The sequence below is a fragment of the Haliaeetus leucocephalus genome, unplaced genomic scaffold (genome assembly GCF_000737465.1).
Source record: "Haliaeetus leucocephalus isolate CR32 unplaced genomic scaffold, Haliaeetus_leucocephalus-4.0 Scaffold306, whole genome shotgun sequence".
Classification (NCBI taxonomy): domain Eukaryota; kingdom Metazoa; phylum Chordata; class Aves; order Accipitriformes; family Accipitridae; genus Haliaeetus; species Haliaeetus leucocephalus.
This window is the reverse complement of record NW_010972742.1, coordinates 4,676,376-4,696,756: the sequence shown is the minus strand read 5'-3', so window position 1 is coordinate 4,696,756 and position 20,381 is coordinate 4,676,376. Positions and strand designations below refer to the sequence as shown.

General features: G+C 53.4%; 1 protein-coding gene across 1 annotated transcript; it reads left to right on the top strand.

Moving 5' to 3' along the window:
- The first annotated feature begins 3,758 nt into the window (after window positions 1-3,758).
- Window positions 3,759-18,841, top strand: PPAPDC3 (phosphatidic acid phosphatase type 2 domain containing 3). The gene is made up of 2 exons (XM_010570897.1): window positions 3,759-5,537; window positions 17,994-18,841. The coding sequence occupies exons 1-2, from the start codon at window positions 5,087-5,089 to the stop codon at window positions 18,356-18,358; spliced, it is 816 nt and encodes a 271-aa protein (XP_010569199.1). The 5' UTR covers window positions 3,759-5,086; the 3' UTR covers window positions 18,359-18,841.
- Window positions 18,842-20,381: the final 1,540 nt, after the last annotated feature.

The window sequence follows — 20,381 nt, the reverse complement described above, 5'->3', positions numbered from 1 at the left end:
CCCAGCATTTCCTCCCACAGGGCCGTGAATTGTGGGTAATGTAGTTTTTTTTTTTTTAAAAAACCCCCCCCCCCCCTTTTTTTTTTTTTTTTTTAAGTCGTTGTGTTTTCTCTTAGGTTTTCAGATTAAGATTTTCCTCCCCCGGCTGGAGCTCGGTCGGTAGGTTTGGTAAAAGGACGCTCTCCTTATTTGCAAAACCTGTAGCCCTAGGCTGGCTGGGCTGTGATTCAAGCAACTAGAAATGCAAAGCTCTCCATAGCAGCGGAGGGACGAAGGAGTAGCTGGAATAGAGAGTGAGAAGCGTCTGAGGCAGCAGCAGCCTGTGGCAAAGTTGTAAACTCCTATTACAGACAGTTTTAGCTTTGCTGGCTGGTCCTGCTGACCATCGGCCAGCTGAGGATCCGAATTTCAAGCGTTGAGCACCAGGTGAGGTGCGTGCGTCCAGCTTTTCGGCAATAGCTGCTGTACATCGAGCTCTGGGTACGCGTGTCCTCCGTGACTAGTTTCTAGATAGGAAACCTGGGGCACCGAGAGGTAAAAAAATTGCTTCGCTGGTGCCACTTGCAGTGCGGTATAGCAGCGCAGAGCGAAGTAAACGTCTTTTAGTCCTTCCCACCCCGCACTCTCAGCAGGCTTGATTAGCTCACGCAGTGCCTGGCGTTTTTCAACACTGTGCGCTTGCTGTCTGCCCTCCAGCAGGTAGCAGAGACCGGAGCTACTGGGTGATCCTGACAAGTGAATGCCACAGGACGAGGGGAGGCGGATTTGCTCCTTTCCGCCCACAGCAGGTGGAAAAAACACAGGATATTGTTATGGTTTTCTTCTGCACGTTTCTCAAAGCATTGGTTAAGTATTTATTTTAAACTTCCCGGTCTCTGTGAAGGGCACAATGACAGTCACTAGCCCTGCAACAGATATAAAAGCTAAGAACACACTCAAGTTACAAGCAAGCAACTTACTATCACATAGTGTAAGAAAGAATGAAACAAGCATCTCCGAATGAAATATCCAGTTGCTTCAGCAGCCTCCAGAAGGTGCTGAAATCCTTTGACATTTCCAAGACTCTTTCACACTTTTCAAACAAGCTTGTCGCACTTTCTCAGAGCATTATGAATCTGGTGAAACTGCCTGTTCTGCAACTCTAGTTTCACTGAAGCTTAGGCAGGTCTTGCTTCAACTTGGCTGTCTCTAGTGTTCTGGTCAACTAGGAAATTGAATTATCTCATTCTAATTAAACAAGCTTTTCATTCCCGGCTGGAGTTTTCTTTGTTTTTTGGTCGTGCCTGTCTCCATCGCGCTGCTGTGAGTGATTAAGGCATGAGCACACTCCACCCCGGAGTGGCTGCATTAAGCCGTGCGCAGAGCGGTTCCTGTGCCTGAGAGTGTGGTGCTCGCTGATGGAATTGCTGGAGAGGTGAGGCCAAGTTGTGCTAAGTAAGAATTAGGAGTGTCTGGTGATGCTGTGCGTTGTGTTTCCTTCTACTGCTCCTTCGATGCACCTCCGTGTCTCATCGTAGCACGGCCATGCTCCGTTCTCACTATTTCTCCCCCCGGTATCATGGCCTGCATTGTGCCTCCTTGCCCTTCCAGCACTTTTTCCAGGTTTACTGAAAGACAAGGTCTCCCCTTCACCGCCTGAGCAGCGGCAAATAAAACCAGCCCACCAGAGGCTATGCTATGCTGTGCTAATGGGCTTGACTGGCACTGCTGCGTGCGCCATAAATACTGCAGAATATTATATTTTATTTTGGCCAAGCTTTCTTTTTCACCCCTAGAAGAATCCCACCCAGGAACGCTGCAGCTTTGCTTGCAAGCACTTTGGCTGCAAACGCTGCTTCTTGGCCAGCCGCTGCTGGAGGCTGGGATGTGCCAAAGCTGCCAGTGAATTGCGGAGAAAGGGGACGTTGCTGTCCCTCCCGTCCCACCCGCATCTCCAGCGTGGTCAGCGTGGCCATGCCAGCAGCTGACGCCGGGCATGGCCGCAGCTACGCCGGGAATTGTGGCCGGCAGCTCCCAGCCCCGGGGACTGCAGCACTGCACGCTCCCCGGGGAGCGCAGCCGGGGCCGAGCGGACTGGGCATGTGGAGCATGCCAGATTTGTCCGTCGGGATTTGTCCGTCTGGGCGTTCTCCCAGGTGCTCGATGACCCGTGTGGATCGGGTGTCAGGCCTGGAATAGCCCCGCCAGAGCAGGGAGCCTGTCTACAGGTTTAGCGGGGATATTTATAAACCCTTGGTTTTGTGGCTGTTTTGCGAGCAGCGCAGAGGGACGGTGCTCGTCATGGCCCCAGTGCAGGGATCGGGGACGTTTCCCTCCTGAGCTCCGTTTCTCCGGCTGGGACCAGCGGTGACAGCCCGCCTGGCTGCAGGAGACACCAAATTGCTTTTCTTTCCCACTGCACTTTAGACAGGGGTTTGCTGGGTCTGCATCCATCCCGCGCTGCCCTTCCTCCCCCGTCTCCTTCCCGCTAGGAACTCGTGCTTGGGTGTGAGACTGAATTCTCGCAGGGAGGCCGGGGCAGCTCTGTGTGTAACGCAGAGAAATTCCCTCATATCAGTGTCAACAGAAGAGACAGGCACCAGATTAAATTAACTCCCAGGGCTTTCAAGGTATTTTTTTCCTGTGACGGCTCCTGAGGAATATGCTCGGCAATAGCCCAGCATCCCCAGCACGGGGCTGGACAGGCGGGAGAGACGAGTCTCCCTATTTCTGCAGGCTCCTGGCCACCAGCGCTTTAACCCTCTGCCCAGCGGTGTTTGCAAGGAATCCCACACAGCAGCAGCCCTGCATAGAGCAGGAGAAATAGGGAGGTCGTCCAGCAGGGAGGTGACAGCTATAACCAAGTTAAAGCAGTGATGACGGTCATCGCCCTGGCTGATGTCAGGTGGGCTGAGATTTTCCACGTGCCTCGGAGCCGGGCAGCGGGATGAGGGCAGCCAGATAGGGACAGGGTGCTGACTTCCCCGATAGCGTGGGAATGCCGCTGCGCAGCCGGTGATCGGACAGGAGCTGGTGGGTGTCGGTGATGTGGCAGCATCCGTGCACGCTCCCAGGCTGCCGCAGTCCCAAATGGTACCGGAGCCAAACGGGGTTGTGGTTTATGGGCTGGGCAGGGGTGCCTGAGGAAGGGATGAGCTCTTCCCCTGGCTAGGGTCATCATTGCAGGCTAGGGACAGGTTCCCGGAGGGTGTGATTCAGAAATAAGTTGATGTATATTGTTTTCCTTTGATTCATTAGGCAGGGGGGAAAATATGAGCAAAGCCCAGGGGTGAGGACTTCTCAGGACCTCCGGCACTTGCTTGGCCGAGCACTGCCCTCGCCTCTGGCCAGTCTGTCTATCAGACGGGCACAGGCTGGATGCATAGTTCGTCTAGAGGACTTTGAGAACTGTGGATAAAAAGTGCAAAGAATTGCAAATTTTTTCTTATTATCTTAGAAAGCCAAGAACCACCTTTCATTTAGCACTTAAGCTCTCCAGTGCATTTTGAACCTGGGTGCCTGATTCCCAGGGAATAGACGTGTACAAATACTGACCTCAGTAACTGGACATTTGGGTAGGCAAATGTCACTGGCACCAAGAGATGTGCCTGTTCTGCTCCTCGGTGTAGTATTCACCTTTTCCACTTCTCTGTCCATGGGGGATTTCCAGCCTATTTGCATAGGAATGCATAGGAATAATCCCGTTTCTTGAGCATGAGTGGTGTGGAGTTGCGACAGCCCGTTGCCCAGGGAAGGTAACTCGGTGACGGCAGCCTTCGGGCAGGAGGAACCGAGATAGACGGTCTCTCCCAGAGGTGCTTGAGGCTTAGACCCACACAGCTGCGGTTCAGGGACTGTAGTAAGATTATTCAGACCTGTAAACTGAAGCTGTGAGCACAGGCGGGATGTTCGCAGGGGCTCACCAGCACTAGTGATCAGGGGGTGGTCTCAGAAGGGTTCACCCCAGCTGCGGTGGGGAGCTGGGAGGCTGACGGCAGCCGCGCACAGACAAAGTAATGGTGGTAGGAGGGATGGCAGGTCTGCCCTGTCCTCTGCAGGAGGACTCCCCAGGGCCTGGCATGAGCCCACGGCATCCAATCCCCACTGCGGGAAGCCTTCCTCCTCCCCGTCCCGCAGTGCCCGCTCCCCTGGGGCCGGTACCTGTGCCGCTTCTCACATCCGCAGCTCCGGGACGCGGGCATCGCCTGTCACCTGCTCTCAGCATGGGATCTGCGATGCTGGATGACACGGCAGAAACATGTGCGGTATCGAGGCCAAGCTCAGCGCTGGGGGCAGGGGGATGGGAATTCATTAGCGGTGTCTCTTCTAATCAGGAGGCAGGTGCTGCTTCTCCTTGGGTCCAGGAATGAGGTGAGCGATGGAAGTCGCCGCAGGGGTGCACACTGAAAGGGGAGAGAGGATGCGCCTAGTGATGTTTGAAAGGAATCCATACCAGGGAGAGGAAGGTGGCATCTAGGGTGCCCTCGCAGAGGGCGAGGTGTTGCAGAACAAATAAAAGGAGAAGATACCCAGGGAAAGCCCGTTGGGGGGGAGCCCCTGGGTGATGCCCAGCCTTGGAGCTTGCAAAGCCAGGTGGCACAGCCCACCGTAGGAGCGATGCCAGCTCCCGTGGGGAGGGGGGATGCCGTGATCTCCTCCAGCTCTGACTCCGACACTGAAATGTGAATTGTAGTCCAAAAAACTACATTTCCCAGTTTCCCTTGCAGCCCAGGGGAATAAGCAATTGGAAGATTTAAATAGACCAGGCCAGAAGCAACCAACCTTTGGCACAACGCTTTTCCCTCCTCTTCTTCCAATCTATTGGCTGTTTAACCTTTTTCCCTGGCACTGGAGTGGCTGCCAAGCCTGGCATTAATTTTCCTTCCAAGCTTGCTAGGCCCATGAAGTAAACAGCCATGTGCATTCCTTACTCTATATTTAACAGCTGCAGTCTGTGCTGGGGGCAACTGCAACAGAGGGGAACCTTTGTAGCTTCCCAAATTCACGGCTCGTGAGGGTGGGAGTGGGGGAAGCTTTCTGCAGGGAGAAGAGGAATTTCTCTCCTTCCCGGTATTTGCAAAGCAGGTTGCCTTAGAGAGAGACTGCAATGCCAGCATCCCAGCCGCGGTCCAGGGCAAGAGACAGGAACAATGTCCTCAACCGGGCTGAGTTCCTCTCCCTGAATCAGCCCTTGAAGGGGAACCAGGAGAGCAGGAGCTCCGGCAGAAAGCAGAGCGGCCAGGCCGGAGCAGCTGGTGCCCAGAACAGCAACCCCAAGGAGCGGAGGCAGTCGCAGCAGCTGCCCGAAGAGGACTGCATGCAGCTCAACCCCTCCTTCAAGGGAATCGCCTTCAACTCCCTGCTGGCCATTGATATCTGCATGTCCAAGAGGCTGGGAGTGTGTGCCAACAGAGCCTCCTCCTGGGGTGGTGCCCGCTCCATGATTAACCTCCTGGGGATAACGGGGCACGGCATCCCCTGGATTGCGGGTACGCTCATCTGCCTGGTGAAGAGCAGCACGCTGGCAGGCCAAGAGGTCCTCATGAACCTGCTGCTAGGTGAGTGGCAAAACCTCCTTCCGCACCGGGAAAGCCCAGCCCTGGTCACAAGGGACAGCGGCACTGGGACTCCTCCTCTGCTCCCAGCCACCGCTGTGGTCAGGAAGCAGGGAGTGACCTTTAGGGTGAATGCTGCACTTCTTGGCCATCTCGGTCCTGGGTACCGTGGGTGATGGATGTAGCAAAAAGTTGTCTAAGAGGGATGGAGTAATCCTGGGAGCCGGCGGCAGCTGTGGAGTAGGGGCAGGTCCCCGGTCCTGCATGGGGTAGGGTTGTCCAGTCAGACCAGGGAAGCGTCTGGGATGTGCAGGTGGATACCAGCAGCGATGTCTTTTATTTAATCTGTGGTCATCTGCCTTGGTGGTGGGGATAGGTGGGGAAAACACAAAGATTTTAACCTTTGATATCTGGACCAATTCCTGAGGATATCCTTGAGAAAAAAAGATTTCCATCCCCTCACCACCTTCTTGAACGGACCCTGGCTCCACGTCTCAGCCGCCGCGTGATGGAGTCCTGTCTCCTTCCCTGCTGCGGTTTGATCTCGCATCCTCCTTCCCATGAGGACCTTTCTTGCTGCTGTCCCCATTTCCATGAGCTAATTTGACCCAGAGGCTGTGCGGACAGGCTGGGATCTTTCTGTCTCTCCTTTCTTGTGCGGTGGTCGGTATCCTTGTTTCTGGAGGTTGGGACGTGTTAAAGGAGTTGCCTTCTCAGCTGAGCAGGGCCCATCCCACCCGTGTGGACCAATGTCCCACGAGTGACCAGGCTGAGCTCTAGGCGTGACTTGCCTTAGATCCTGGCCCCAACCCACCCGGGCCATGTCTGCCTGAGGACCTTGCTCTTCTCGCTCTTCTGCCTTTGGCATGGGGTCCAGTTATCATATTTTTCCTTGTGACTAATTACTGTCTCATCTGGCCATGATCCACCCTAGTGTTGCACCCTCCCCCAAAAAAACAGCAATCAGAGCTCCCGCTTTTGGTTGGTAAGAGAAATTGAAAACATTGGATTTAGGCCTTTGCTTCTCAGGGAGCCTTTTGAGGGGACACAGGGATATTTTATTTCACAGACACGTCAGGAAAGGGACGTCCTGTCCTCAGGGGCCAACTGTGATGCGATACAGGCTCTGCAACGTGGCCCCAGGTTTTTGGGTTTTTTTCACAAGTTCATCCTTCGGAGAAGGCGAAGATTGCGCTGAACTGGCTTGAAAAGCACAGTGTTAGCTGCCTTTTCTCCCCTCTGCCTTTGAAAGAGACTGTCCTCGTGCTGTGACATCTAATGAAGGGAGGCCATCGCGGGGAAGAAGCCAGAATAGCATCGGCGTGATGCAGAGCCTGCCGACGTCAGCAGTTCTTCCAGGGGCTCCTCGGTGCGCTGGGTCAAGCTCTCACTGAGAAAAGAAGCTCCATTTAAAAGGGCACGAGGATGAAATAGTAGGTGACTAACACCAACCGGCACAGTTTCCAGATGTCTCTTGACCCGAGAGCCTTTGACGGTTCTGGAGCCTGAAAACTGACCTCTTTGACTCCAAAATATTTGAGATCCTTATAAAGAACTAACACCACCATTGGCTTAAAAACAAGAAAGTTTTTCTCGCCCTTCTGTTGCCATGTGAGGAGGCCAAATGCAAAGCCACCTCCAGGTCGCGTTGAAACTTTGATTATCGGGCGGTCGCTGGGAGACCTCGGCCCTGCATCACTACCCGCATCTCCAGGTCTCCTGAGCTCACGTGCGATGCCTGGGGACAGCTCGGGGGGGTTCTGAAGTCTTGCTTCCTTGCCTAGACACGCGACTCCCATCGCTCTTCACCGCCTGCCAAGAAAGAAAATAGTTAAACTGTGTGAAGGACTAGTTCACGCCGTGACTTGGTGGCTCCGTAGGTCTGGCAGCCTCCAAAGAGCTCCACTTTGCCCTCCGAGTAGACAACACTGACTGGTGGGACTGGCCAAGGTGCCCTGGGCCTCTCTTGTCAGAGCTTCCTCAGCAGGACTTGTGTCACCCCACAGAGCAGATCCCAGCTGTGAGCGTGGCCTTGGTTTGATATTTAAGATTGCAGTCAGGAGCTCCAAATATCCGAGTAGCTGCTGCTGCAATACCTGCATTGCTGATGGAGGAAGGAGTCTGGCTGGGGAGCGTGGGGCTGGTGGACCTAGACAGATCCCATGAGAAGTGGGGGTCTTATGAGTAAATAGGAAGGGTATGGCATGACTACTGCATCTGGCATCCTTGGTCCCCCTCGCTGCTGCTTTCCTGTGGATGAAATCCATCAGGATGTGGTGTGAAGCCTACATGGGTAGGGACAGGTCAAAGGGAAGGGAACCTCCTGGTGCTTCCTTGGTCTCCTGGGAAGAGGGAAGTTGGGGGTGTCTATGGCACCCCTTCCTTACCTCCCCTGGCTCTCCTCCCTTCCCCCTGCTTGCTGAGAGTTTGATACATCAAGCAGAATTTCTGATGCAGTCTCTGGGCAGGGAGCCAGCCCATCATAGAGCACTTGTTTAGGAGTTGCAATCAGGCTTTCAAGGCGAGGAGACAGGAGACTGCTGAAATGGGACTGGGAACCTGGCAGAAGCACCACTGCAGATGGAGGGGGGGCACTTGCGCCTGAGGAGCTCTTGGCAGGAGCTTTGCCAACACATGGGAGAGCATTTCGGGTGAGGGGCTCTGACCCTGGGATGCTCCATCCATCCCAACTGCAGATGTTGATTAGCAACCCCAAGCAATGTTTTCCCTCCATGTTTGTCATCTGTGATGGAATTTATTGATTCTCCTTCTCATTGTAATCTTTACCAGCAAATGCCAAACAGCCAGAGAAGCACGCTCACAGCCTGTTACTGAAAAGATGGAAGAAATCAGATATCTGTGCCCACTGTAAAAATCCCTCTGCCAGAATGTGCTTTCAGGAAGACTATCTCAGCATTCCCAACCCTGGCTGTTGAAGAGTCAGGAAGAAAGTCTGCACCCCCTGGCCAAATTGAGAAAATCATAATTGAGGAAATCCCCCAGTTTTAGAGTTCATTTTATTTGTCTGCCAGTGTTGGAACGTTTAGGACTGTTCAAGCTTTTCTCTGCAATCACAAGGATATCATGAAAACTGAGGTGCTTGGAAAGTCATTTGAACCTTGCAATTGGGCTTTCAGGGGGAAAACAGATATAAAACTTTCACTAAAATTCCCAGATCTGCTTCGGAACCAGACAGAAACTCCATTAAACCCTGGGGGAAGCAGTACCTCGGTTTCTGGTTCTGATCCATCTGGTGAGGATGTGGATCCAAATTTAGTGATTCATTGACTGCAAAGCCGGCAAAGAACATTTGGATCATTGATCTAACCCACGGCAAAATACAGGCTGTAGCACATCCCTTAATTTATTCCTGTTCAATTTGTTAAGGGAAAAAACCCAAACACTCAATCTGATGTACAATTACGAGTGAGGGTGAACTTGTCAAAACCATTTCTGTATTACTGCAGTGGCAGGTATTCTCACAAGCGCCTTGCTTTTAGTTTGACTCTTCTCTTCCCTTCATTGCGTCTGCGTACCCTTGTCTCTTCAGCTGAATAGCTCTTTTAGCCAACACCTCTTCTGCCTTTCAATATTTTGGATAGTGCTCAAGTCATTTCTTCACCTCCTATTTATTAAGCTAAACAGATTGATCTCGTTAGACTGATGGTCTTTCCAGGTCCAGGCACCTTCTTACTGTGACGGGGATGGAATATGGTCATCTACCCAAAGCGGTCACTCCGGTGAAGTCCACCTATTGTGTTTAGAGCCAGATTGCCACCTTGTTTAGTTATCTGCAGCCCAGCCGTGTGCCTTTGCTGTCGGAAGGTATCTGCTTGGTTAACCCTTGCACATAAAAAACCTATTTGTGCTCGGTTTGAAATACCAGCCAACTGGTTCTGCTTTGCTCATGGCTTTCTGAAATAGGTATTCAGACTAGGAGAAGAGAAAGCCCTGGTCTTCTTTGCCTGCTGTCTCAGTGACACAGGTCCCAGTCCTCATCCATCACCAGCTGGCTCTGCATCCCGCTTCCGATGGGCGGGTTGGCTCTTTGGTGCTGTCACTAAGCATTTATCGCCCTCAAGTAAAGCAATGCGGCAGAGTGTGGACGTATCATCGCGAGCAGCGTGGCAGGCTGAGGATGGGTGGCTTGCCCCAGGAGGAGGAAGGGAGGGGAGCCCCCGGTCGCTCCTCCACTCCTGAAGGTCAGCAAGAAGGCAGTTCTTGCTCTCTCCAGACTTCTCCCTGAATACTGACCTAGCTTTAGTCTGACTGGGAACCAAGCCATGATATTCTGAGGCATAGTCCCCTGCAGAGCTGTGACTTTATCCTGAGCCATATATATATATTTATTTTAAATATATATATATATATTTATAAACACGTATAAATGACCAGGACTCTGCAGTCCCACCCCAGCAGCTTCTAAGCAAGACCAGATTGGCAGGAAAGTGGTGGGTTAGGAAGGAAAGAGAGCAAGAAATGCCTTCGCCGGGCCCCTCGAGCCCCCGCCGACCCTGCTCTAACAATACGGAGGTGCTTCAGGTATTGTCATGCTTTTCTTTGGAGTCCACGTGGTGAAAATCCAGATAGTACAGCCCGTTGCTGGTAAAGGTCACTGAGCAGATTAAACGTCCAGGCAGTACAGACAAGCTCATCCTGTCAAGCCTCAGGGCTCGGCAGCCCAGACCCAGCAGAGAGGCCAGGGAGTTGCACGGCAGATGGATCAGTCCGTATGCAGCAGAGCTTGCTAAGCCGAGAGCCCCAGAGGTGGTTTGGGGCCAGATGTGTCTATTTTTTCCCCTTTCATTTTCCTACTGGGAGGCTGGGGATTTTCTGAGCTAGGCAGGGCAGATGTTTCGGCAGGGAAGGGGAGAGCAGCTCGAGGGCTGGCACCCTGCGTGAACCAGCCCCTCCTTGGAAAACCTGGCACACGGAGGAGGTTCAGCCCCTGTCCCGCTCCCCTCCCAGCCCTGCCAGTGCCCACTGAGATCTCAGCAAGTTTGCAGCACATCTGCCTAGCGAGATGGAAACGCGTAAATGTCAAGTAACCCAACGTGAGTGACCCATGGTGGGTGCCGGGCAGAGGGAACAACACAGATGCCCACTCCCTGCATCCAGCATCTAGATACAGGTCCAGCCTGGCATTAAATATTCCTCTTCATCACATCAGGCTGCTAATCTGCCTCTTGTTGTCCTGCTCAGATACAGCAGTTAAAATCCCTGGTCCTTTGGTGGGTGCCGTCCTCACCCTTCATCCCTTCACAGCTGATGAGCTCAGGCATCTCTGAACAGCAAGAGATGCCCAGCTTTCCCGGCTTCCCTGCCCCCTTCCCTTCCTCGCCTGCTTCCACTATAGCGAATATATATTGTTCACTGCAGGGCAGGCTTGCAAGTCTGCAGTGTCCCTTCAGATAAAGGACAGTCAGTGACAGGCTGGGACCCATTTGACCGTGGCTGGAGCAGGCTGGGGGGGGTTATTTCCAGGGACCTGCGTAGGGTCTCTGTCAGACCCATGGTCCGATCGGCCCCTTGGTTCTGGGCGGTATCGAGGAGCTCAGGTCCTGGCCGGCCGTTTGGTGCTGAGGATGCTGTGAGCCCTGCAGCCATCAGCGTGCAGCCCTTGGGGAAAGTGCAGTAAGCTGAAACCCAACCCTCGGGCAGAGCGAGCAGGCGAAATGTTCCAGAGCCTGAATGCAGAGTGAAAGAGAAAAGAAGTGCGAGGGTTGTTGAATGGGAAGAGGGGGAATAAACATGGGAAATGAGTCATCCTTATGTCTGTCACTCCGGGAACAGCTTCCCAGTGCCCCTGCCTGGAGCTCAAAGGGGACAGTAGCTGTTTCACTCAGGCAGAGCCAGACCTGTCGGAGAAGCAGAGCCAGGCTCTGGCCCAAAGGGAGATCCCGAGACATGGGTGAGTGTGTTTGCCTCTAACGCGCCTTGACAGGAGCAGTGGTTGGGAAGAGGAAGGTGGAGGAGTGCTGGGCAGCGAGGTGAGTTGCTGGGAGGAGCGGAGGGCAGGCAGAGCCCGTTGGGTATCCTGCTCCGGGCCAGGCTTGGTGGAGGATAGGGGTGGGAGAGAACTGGCTCTTTTTCCTTCCCTTGGAAGAAATCTCCATGTTTTCACCTGGAACGCAGTTCTGGCCTCGCTCTCCATTTCTGTCTATACAGGGATGCTGGCAGACATACCTGATGCGAGTCTAACGCCCAGTGAGGTGTGATGGTTGGAGGCCCTCTGAGCACCACAGAAACAGCCCCAACTTTTTTTTTTTTTGCCCATTTGCTTTATTGAAGGCAGCGGGGGGTAAAAACAAGCCTAAGCAGTGCTAGGTCTGAGCGAGGAGCCCGGCGTTTGTGGGCTGGGACATGCTGTTGGTCATCAGCCCAAGGCAGTTTTCTTCCTCCAGCTCATCGCATACGGTGCTGTCGTGCTTGTGCGTGTTGCAGCGCGTGGTTCTGGGATGCGCTGATGTTACCTGCACCGCTGCCGTAGCGGACGGGGTCATTGCAAGCTGTTGGAGCCCTTTTGGGAGGCAGCTGAGCCATCCTGGGGGCTGCGCAGCTCATTTTCCCCATCAGCACGAGCACTTTTCACTGCGCTCACCCTCTTGCCCATGTCTCGTCCCCAGGCCGTGCCGGCCCCCAGCGAGGCAGCCCGGCTCAGTAATTGATGCCCAGATACAAATTGCCCAGCTCCCAGGAGCACAGGATTTCCAAGGGGAGAACTCCGGGCAGCCTGAGTTTGCACTCGGGGCTGTTTCTAATCATCTAGGATATAGCAAGTCTATTTTTAGTTGTTGGTTGGGATTTTTTTTAATTAATTGCACAATGCTGCTTTCCGCCATTTTTTCACTTCCCCATGACCACTTACCCCACGCTGCTGCTTGTTCAGCCAAAAAATAACCTCCCCCCAAAACACTGCAGTGTCTGATTCATTGGTTCTTCAATGTGTCATGCCATCTGTGCCTTTTGTCAGCTTTTACACCTAATGGTACCACATTTGGGGAAGAAAATGGAGTAGAGGAGTTCACTTTCAGAGGAGTGGACCTCTTCCAGCTGCCACCAACTCCACCGGAGAGACGGTGAAGATGCTTTTGAAACCTGCATCTTTCATTAATGTCAACTAGTCAAGGCTGCAAATGGCTCATTTTCCAGGTCAGGGAGCCTAATGCCTGCGGGAGACTTAGGAAGTTCGGAAGCAGTAGGAGGGGGCATGTAAGTAAAAAGAAAAATGGGAAAAAATTACGCATTCTAATTATGGAGCAAAAGAAACTGTTTCCTGGGAACGGTGACATTTGTCCAGGGTTCACCCCTGAGTGAGGCTGGCTAATCTGGGAAATACAGGACCTTCAAAGCCAGCCTTGGCCCTACACGTGGCCCCAGCAGCTGTGGCGGGGAGCACATGCCATCTCAGCGGGGTTGGTGTGGCCTCCAGCACGGTGGGACCCGGGTCAGAGCAGGCTGCAGGCTCTGAAGCCCAGGCAATGACTTATTGCCAGCTTGGCTCTGCTTTAAAATGGTGCTGGGGCTGGGCAGAGGGGGTTGTCCGATGCACATCTGCTCCCACGCTTGGGTGCCTCCTGAGCTCATGGGATGGTCTCGCTCTTTGTTTCTGGGCATTTACCTCCCCCTTTTCCTCTCCCTGCGTGCTCAGTCGCAGTTCTGGGAGACTGAGTCCAGCCTGTGACTCTGTTTCTGATCCCGATCTCACAAGCTGCGCTCTGGAGAGCAGCCTCGTCTCATCCAAGCAGCCCCATGTGCGGGAAGTCATGTGAATCGTGACTGCAGGAGCAGAAGAGGCCAAGGGCTTTTTTGGCTTTCTCCTTTTTTCCTCCCCGCCCTGTCCCCAGCACTGCACCCAGGTTGTTTTTCAGCTGTGGTTTTGATAACATGTTTATATAAACATCTCGGCCGGAATCCATCTTCGTCCCTGGAGACGCTGCCTGGCTCCGACCTGGGGCAGGCGATGCCCCCCGCGGGTGCTCGCCCCATCCTCAGCCTCTTTCAGCTCCCGTAAGGGACGGCAGCAGGGATGGCACCTCGGGTGCTGGGACAGAAAGGACTTTACAGTGAGAGGGGACGTCCAACTGTTTCGACTTCCCTTAAATACCAGCTTTGGGGTTTGGCTTGGTTCTGCTGCGACGATGCTTCAGGTTTGTCCTTGTGCCCTGCCTGCGCAGGGCTCGCCTCTCCGCTCGCCTCCACTCTTAATGGGCTCCTAACATTTGGTGGTAGGAGCAAGGCAGATAATTGTTTTCCTTTTCTTATTAATAGATATAAAACGTCTGCCCAGGGGGCTCACTTTCAGCTCATTTACTGTGCATCTCATGCCAGATGTTGGCTATTTACAATACCAAGGTGATCTCTGATGCTAAAATTGTCGCAGGCAGACAAGACTTGCTCCTTGGTTTTGCACTTTAAGGAAGTTTTAGATGTTAATAGAGCTTTTTGCGATCACATGGTTTTGCAGTGGAAATCTGGAGGACTGTTTCCCTTAACACCAGGTCAAAGGGGAAATTCTGGATCTTCTCCAGAAAAATGTGAAAGGAGCGATGGGCAAGAGCTAATCCTCCCTTTGCTCTTTTAAATCCAGTGCTACCTGGATTTTACACCCAATGCTGCTTCTGGTTTAAATCCAATGCTACCTGGATCTGGGGGAAGGACATGATGAATAAATGCTTAAAATTAAAATGTCTTGCTCCTCTCATCTCACCCCTCGGTCAGGTGGCACTCTGCCATCTCTGCTATGCCTCTAACAGCCCCGTCTGTCTCCAGAGAGCGACGTTGTGCAAGTGCAGGCTCGTAAATCAGCTGCAGGCTCCTTTCTGCGGTCTCTCCCGGGGCTGTATTTCCTCCAGCCATCAGTCTGGTCAGCCTGAAGGATTTGCACGTCTCTGAGTTAGGGACAGGGGAAGGGCAGACTGAGGGTGACGATGCCGGTTTGCAGGTGGCTGGGGCTGCGCTGGCAGGTGCAAGGCTACCGGGCTATCGGATGCAACCGCTTTGGTAGCCAGCAGGCACCCTTCCCAGTGCAGAGACACCCTGGACCCACCAAGGATGCCTGTAAGAAAGTTAACCCCTTAGCTGCGTAATGCTGGCATGGATGTGCCCGCCTGAGGAGGGAGGATTTGGTTTGCATTGCGGGGGGGAAAAAGCAAGCGAGCCGAACTCCAAGCGGGCATGTAGGTCAAGGAATTGCAACGGAATAGGGCCTGGGCTGCTGAGCGACGGCACCGTCTGTATCTGTTTCTGAAGGATGGGCCGTTGGCAGGACTGTCGGCAGCAGTGCTGCGTGCTGATTCACTCTGGCAGTGCCTGGCTGCCGGCACCAGCAGCAGCAGCAGCAGCAGGAGGAGAGGGCAGGGGTGCAGCGTGGCTCCCCGGGGGCTTTGCAGGGGCTCTGCTGAGACCCAGAGCTGGGCGAGGGTTGTGGGAGCCCCCCATGCCTCGGGTGCCATTTATTTCATAAATAAGTTGCTTCACGAAAGGAACAGAAAGTGCAGGGGGAAGTGACAGAAAAAGCACCAGACGGAGGGATCTTTGTTTTTTTTTTTTTTAGTTTTAACAGCAAATTAACCCCCGGTTTTAATGCTGTCGTGCCTTCAGATCTTGAAATGTGGGCAAACGAGGCTTTCTGCTTTCTGTGCATCACTTGACAAAAATCAAACCTAGCAGTACTGAAAGCCCATTTTATTCATCTTCTGAAGGAAAGGATTATTAAAACAGCTCTTTGGCTTGTTCTCCATGCCCTGAACACCTCCATGCGCACACGCCTGCATCCCTCAAGTTGCCCTGACATCACCTTTGACCATAAAAGTACCTTGTAAGTGCAAATTACTGATGGACAATGGTGAACACCACGCGTCGCTAAAGCACACAATGTTTGTGCTACTGATCTACGGGTAGATTTGATGAGGAATGGTCTGTAGCGGGTATATTGAGCACCATGGAGGAGACATTGGGGATCCTTTGAGGTGCCCAGACTGGTTCCTGAGTCCTGGCTGGGCTCCTCAGCAATGCAGTAAGTTGCTGACTTCAGCAGGAGCAGCTTGGGCCACAGTCTTCTCTTGGCAGCTCCGGTGCATCATCTCTCGGAAACGAATGCGTGAGTCTGGGCTCCCAAGACTGCGTCCCAGAGGCTTCGGCTTTTGCCCAGCTCTTGTCTAGGGTGAGATGGGACTGATGGGCAATGCAGACGATGAGGTCTGAAAATCAGGTCCTGAAGCACTTTACTGAGTCGGGGCTGCAGGGGGTCACCTTGGTGGGGTGAGGAGCCGGGCTGGGGGTGATTTAGGAAGCCCAGCGTGAGCAGAGCCGTGCGGCTGCCTGGCCGCAGCCAGACGGCCCCGTAATGGCCAGCCAGCCCCAGTGCTTCGTTACCCTCGGCGGCTGCAAGCCGTGCTGACGACATTCGGCCTTAAGAGGAAACCGTGGTGAGTGGCTGCTCCAGGGCTCTGCAGCCCGTGTTTGAAATGCCTCCCTCCCTTTCTCCCCGCCGCCCCGGCCAGCCCCTTAAAAAAAATAGCAGCAAATCTCAAAATGCAGAGAACGGCTCGGCTGAGTGCTAGGGTCCCCTGCCGTGGGCTGCAGACCTCCCCCTGCTCTCTCCCGGTCTGCCGGTCCCATCAGGCAGGCTCTGTGCAGAGCCCCTGGCTGTCCTTGTCCTCCTAAACCCATCACTACCGCTCCAGGGCCGGCGTTGCGACCAGCCTCCTTGCATCCCCCTGCCACCTGCAGCCTCGCCACCTCCTTTCGGATGCCACCTATGAACCTTGCCTTCACGTCAGCCTCCCGCTTCTCCTTGTGTTTAAGCTGGAGTCCCGCTGCTGCCTGTGCTGCCGTTCCCGCTAACGAGGAGCTGGTGCCCAGAACTTTTCCTCTGCTCCGTCTCCCCTCCCAGGAGCGGCTCAGGCAGGACCTGGTGGGCAGGAGGTCCGGGGAACGTCCTGCTGTCCCCCTTCCCCATGCAAGATACCCTGCAGACAAGGAAGAAAAATAGCTCTCCCATAAGGAGAGAGTTTGGCCAGGGTAAATATCAGCTCCTTCCCAAAGCGATGCTGGGGGCTGGCTGCGCAGAGGTGGCACGCTGTGCCAGGGGGGTGAGCAGAGCCGCTGTGACAGCTCCTCGCTTCCCAGCTCCTGCCCAGGAGTCGCTGCCTGCCTCCGACATGCCGTCTCATTTCCCGTCCTCAGCGCCGCTGCGCTCCCAATCCATCCTCCCGAAACCTTGTCAGCTCTCAAGGAATGGTCTTTATCAGCGCCCGAGAACCAGGCAACTGGCCTCTCGCGGTCCTGCCAAGGCAGCGGGCTGCGCTCGTGATGCTATATATTTCCTTGTCATTGCTGTGAGGAGCTGAAATCAGCACTCTCACCAATTAGGAGGGCTGGGGAAAAGCAGATGAGGGGATTAAAGAAAAATAAAATCGATGCTAGGAAATAGAAATGACAGTACCTGTCAGCTGAGGCCAAGGAGGTGGGATGAAGAGGAGGATGATGAAGACAAGTGCTGATGGGTTTCACTCCCAAAGCAGTTAGGGAAGAAAGGTGATTTGGCATTGAGACCTGCAGCTGCAGGGATGGTCCCTCTGCTGCCACAAGCCTACGTTTGCTCGGGCTGGGAGGTGTGTTAACCCCCCCCACGTTTGTGCAGGGAAGGGGGTGCATGGGGTGACTCACAGGGAGAAAGCCACAGGGAGCGAGAGGCGAGTAGAAACAAGAAATGGCTTGTGGGTGTTCAGTGTTTCGGCAAAGGGAGAGGGACAGGTGGGGGACATCTAGGAGGATGTCGCCCGCCCTCCGCTTCAACACATCGAGGTGCTGTTTCTAATGCAGGAGCCCTTTTTCTTTATTGCATGGCTTTCCCATTGGCTCGCTGCCTCTTAATGCTCTTTTCTTAGTGAAATCCGTCCGTGCGGTGCGATCCCGCTGGCTGGCTCTGGGCAGGGCGGAGGTGGTGGACTTGGCAGAGGACAAGGGACAACACCAGAAAGTGCTGTGGGGCACTTTTCCTCCCACCGACTGCTCACTGCAGCCCGGTCACCCCGGCACAGAGCCAGCCCAGGCAGGGATACGTCCTTGCTGCACAAGGTTTCTAAAGCATGGGGTTGAGGACAGAAACAGAGACATCCAGTCCAGTGGTTTGAGGGCCAAAAGAGTTTTAATTTTAGCTTTACCAGTTGCTATCTTTCTTCCCGAGTGGATCGCTTGCCTCTGTGGTTTGGGTTTCTCGTCTGTGAGATGGTGATAATGGTACTTGCCTTCTCCGTGGGTGAACTAGGAGGGTTAATTAACATTTGGGTGGTGATCTGAGGATGGGGGGAGCTGTGTACACCTGAACTGTGGACACCTGGCTGGAACTGAACCCAAACCTTGATTTAAAGACAACAGTCCTTGAATGTTCTGCCTTGAAAATTGCCGTTGACGCTGCTTCTGACCTTTCCCTCCTCATGTCCCGTTTTGTAGCCCTGCTTCTGGACATCATGATTGTGGCTGGTTTGCAGAAGTTGGCCAAGCGGAAGGGCCCATACGATGTCACCCCTGGCTTGTTGGACTACCTGACCATGGACACGTATGCATTTCCAGCCGGGCACGCCAGCCGAGCAGCCATGCTCTCCAAGTTCTTCCTCAACCACCTGGTCTTGGCCATCCCTCTCCGGATCCTGCTGGTCCTCTGGGCCCTCTGCGTGGGCTTTTCCCGCGTCATGATCGGACGGCACCACATCACAGATGTCCTGTCTGGCTTTGTTTTCGGCTACTTACAGTTCAGGCTGGTGGAGTTGATGTGGATGTCTTCCAACACGTGTCAGATGTTGATATCCATCTGGTGAACATGGAGGACTCGACGCCTTTCCACTGGAAACTAGCAGATACTTTGAGTCTCCTTCCCAGTATTTTCTACATGTTGTTTGTTGGAAGCAGTTGTAACTTCCATGAGTAGTGGTGTTTTTTAATGTTGCTTCCCCACCTGAAAAAAAAAGTTTCTTGCAATGGATTGGGTTTTAGCAATCAAGGGCCATACCTGTGTTTTGGCCATATTCTCAAGCTGTGTTTGGACAGCAACCTAATTAAGCTTTACGGATGAGAGAAATGAGCTACATGTCTGCCTAGTTTGAGTGGTTCACATCGGCACCTTGATACGTCCTCGGGATGGGCAGCGCCTGAGAGCTTCCTGAGAACACATTCGTTAACTCTTTTGAGGCTAAATGATTTTGGCCACAGTGCTTTTTCTTTTTGTAAGCCCAGCAGTTGTGTCTTGTACAGAGTAAGGACACTGCTGGCACTTCACAGATAATAAATAATCACAAAAATACTGCCCTGTTTGGTTCTTATCATAAGGAAAGGGACAAAAGCCAGTTCAGTGTAGCTTTGAGATACGTGTTCAACTTGGAGCAGGTCCTTCAGTCTTGCTGAGCGAGGGGATGCAAACGATCATTTAAATGGTTTGCTTTGGATGGGGTGGACCTAGATGGGTGCTCAGGACACTGAAGGTGGCATGCTGAAGCCAGCCTTTCCTCTGCTGTTCAAAAATCTGCTCTGTGAGGGTGTGTGTGTGTGGGTGGGTCTGGTAAAGGACAAATACACGTTGCCCATTTTCATCCTAGCAGGAAGTAATTGAATAGACATTGTGCTGGATCATGGTAATTTTGCAAAGCAGGTCTAGATACACAGCAAAGAGTCTTTTTCTCTCTCTTCACGGCCATGATTTTATAATTATGCCAAATGATGCTGTAGATGGGAATTTCCCAGGTAAGTCTTGTACAGCAGTGACTGTTTTCTGGTACACCCAGCAACGTCAGTGAGCTAGAGGGCAGGGAGGCAGCGCTGCCCATACCTCCGCCTCTGCTCGCTTGGTTGTAACCTCATTCCAGAGGGAAATACTGACTGTTTCTGTGTCTCCCTCCACGTGAAGTGAGGGGAGCACTCCTGACGTTCCTCGATTGCAAGGCTGAGATAATTGATGTCTGTGAACCGATCTGAGATTACTGAGTAGAGAGTGTGATGTTCAGACATGGTGCTGTTGCTTCTCATTATTGCCGAGAGGCCACCTTGAAACCTGGCTGATCTTTACCCAGGTGATGGCCATGCTCAACATGGTGTCTCTGAAACAGATCGCCCCTCACGACTAGGAAAAGCCAATCTTTTGCACAAAACCTTCCAGTTCTCTGTGGTTTCTCTGTCTTTAGAAGAGAATTTGATATTTGGCAGGTGATGGACGCTACCAGACTCAGCACCTTCCCTGGTTGGATGCGTCCTGCAGAATGAAGGGATCCCGTCATCCCTGCCCTCCTGTCTATCCCAAGTGAGCAAAATACACCTGGCTTGCAAGGCCAGGGAGCAGCCAGCTGGGTCTTGTGCTCTCATCTATCCCTGCATGTTGGAGAGCCTCTTCCTACAGGGGCTGCTAGAGAGAAGGAGAAGACATTCAGATGATGACTGCTGCAAGCTGCTAACATTTGTTGCTCTTTGATAATTAATATGAAAAGAAGCTAAACAGAAAAATCTATCCCTGGCACGCGTCTCCAGCCAGTGCTGCCGGCTCCGAGGCTGAAGCAGAAGCGTGGTAAGGAGGGCTACCGTGTCCTTTAAAAACGAGCCTCCCACAGAGCTCCCTGGGGGTGGGCTGTGCCAGGGTCCCTTGGGAAGGGCTGTCACTGAGTATGTTCAGGAAAGAGGAGAGCTCTGGGTCTTGCCGGTTATCCCCACAGGCTGGCGGGTTGGTGCAGCATCAGGCAGAGCAGCAGGGGGGTGATCGGTGCTGCCCCACTCCCCTGCTGCTGCTTGTTCTGCGGGTGGGAGCAGAGATGTGCTGCTGCGCCTGGCCTCCATCAGGGTTTTTCTTTGCCAGTGTCC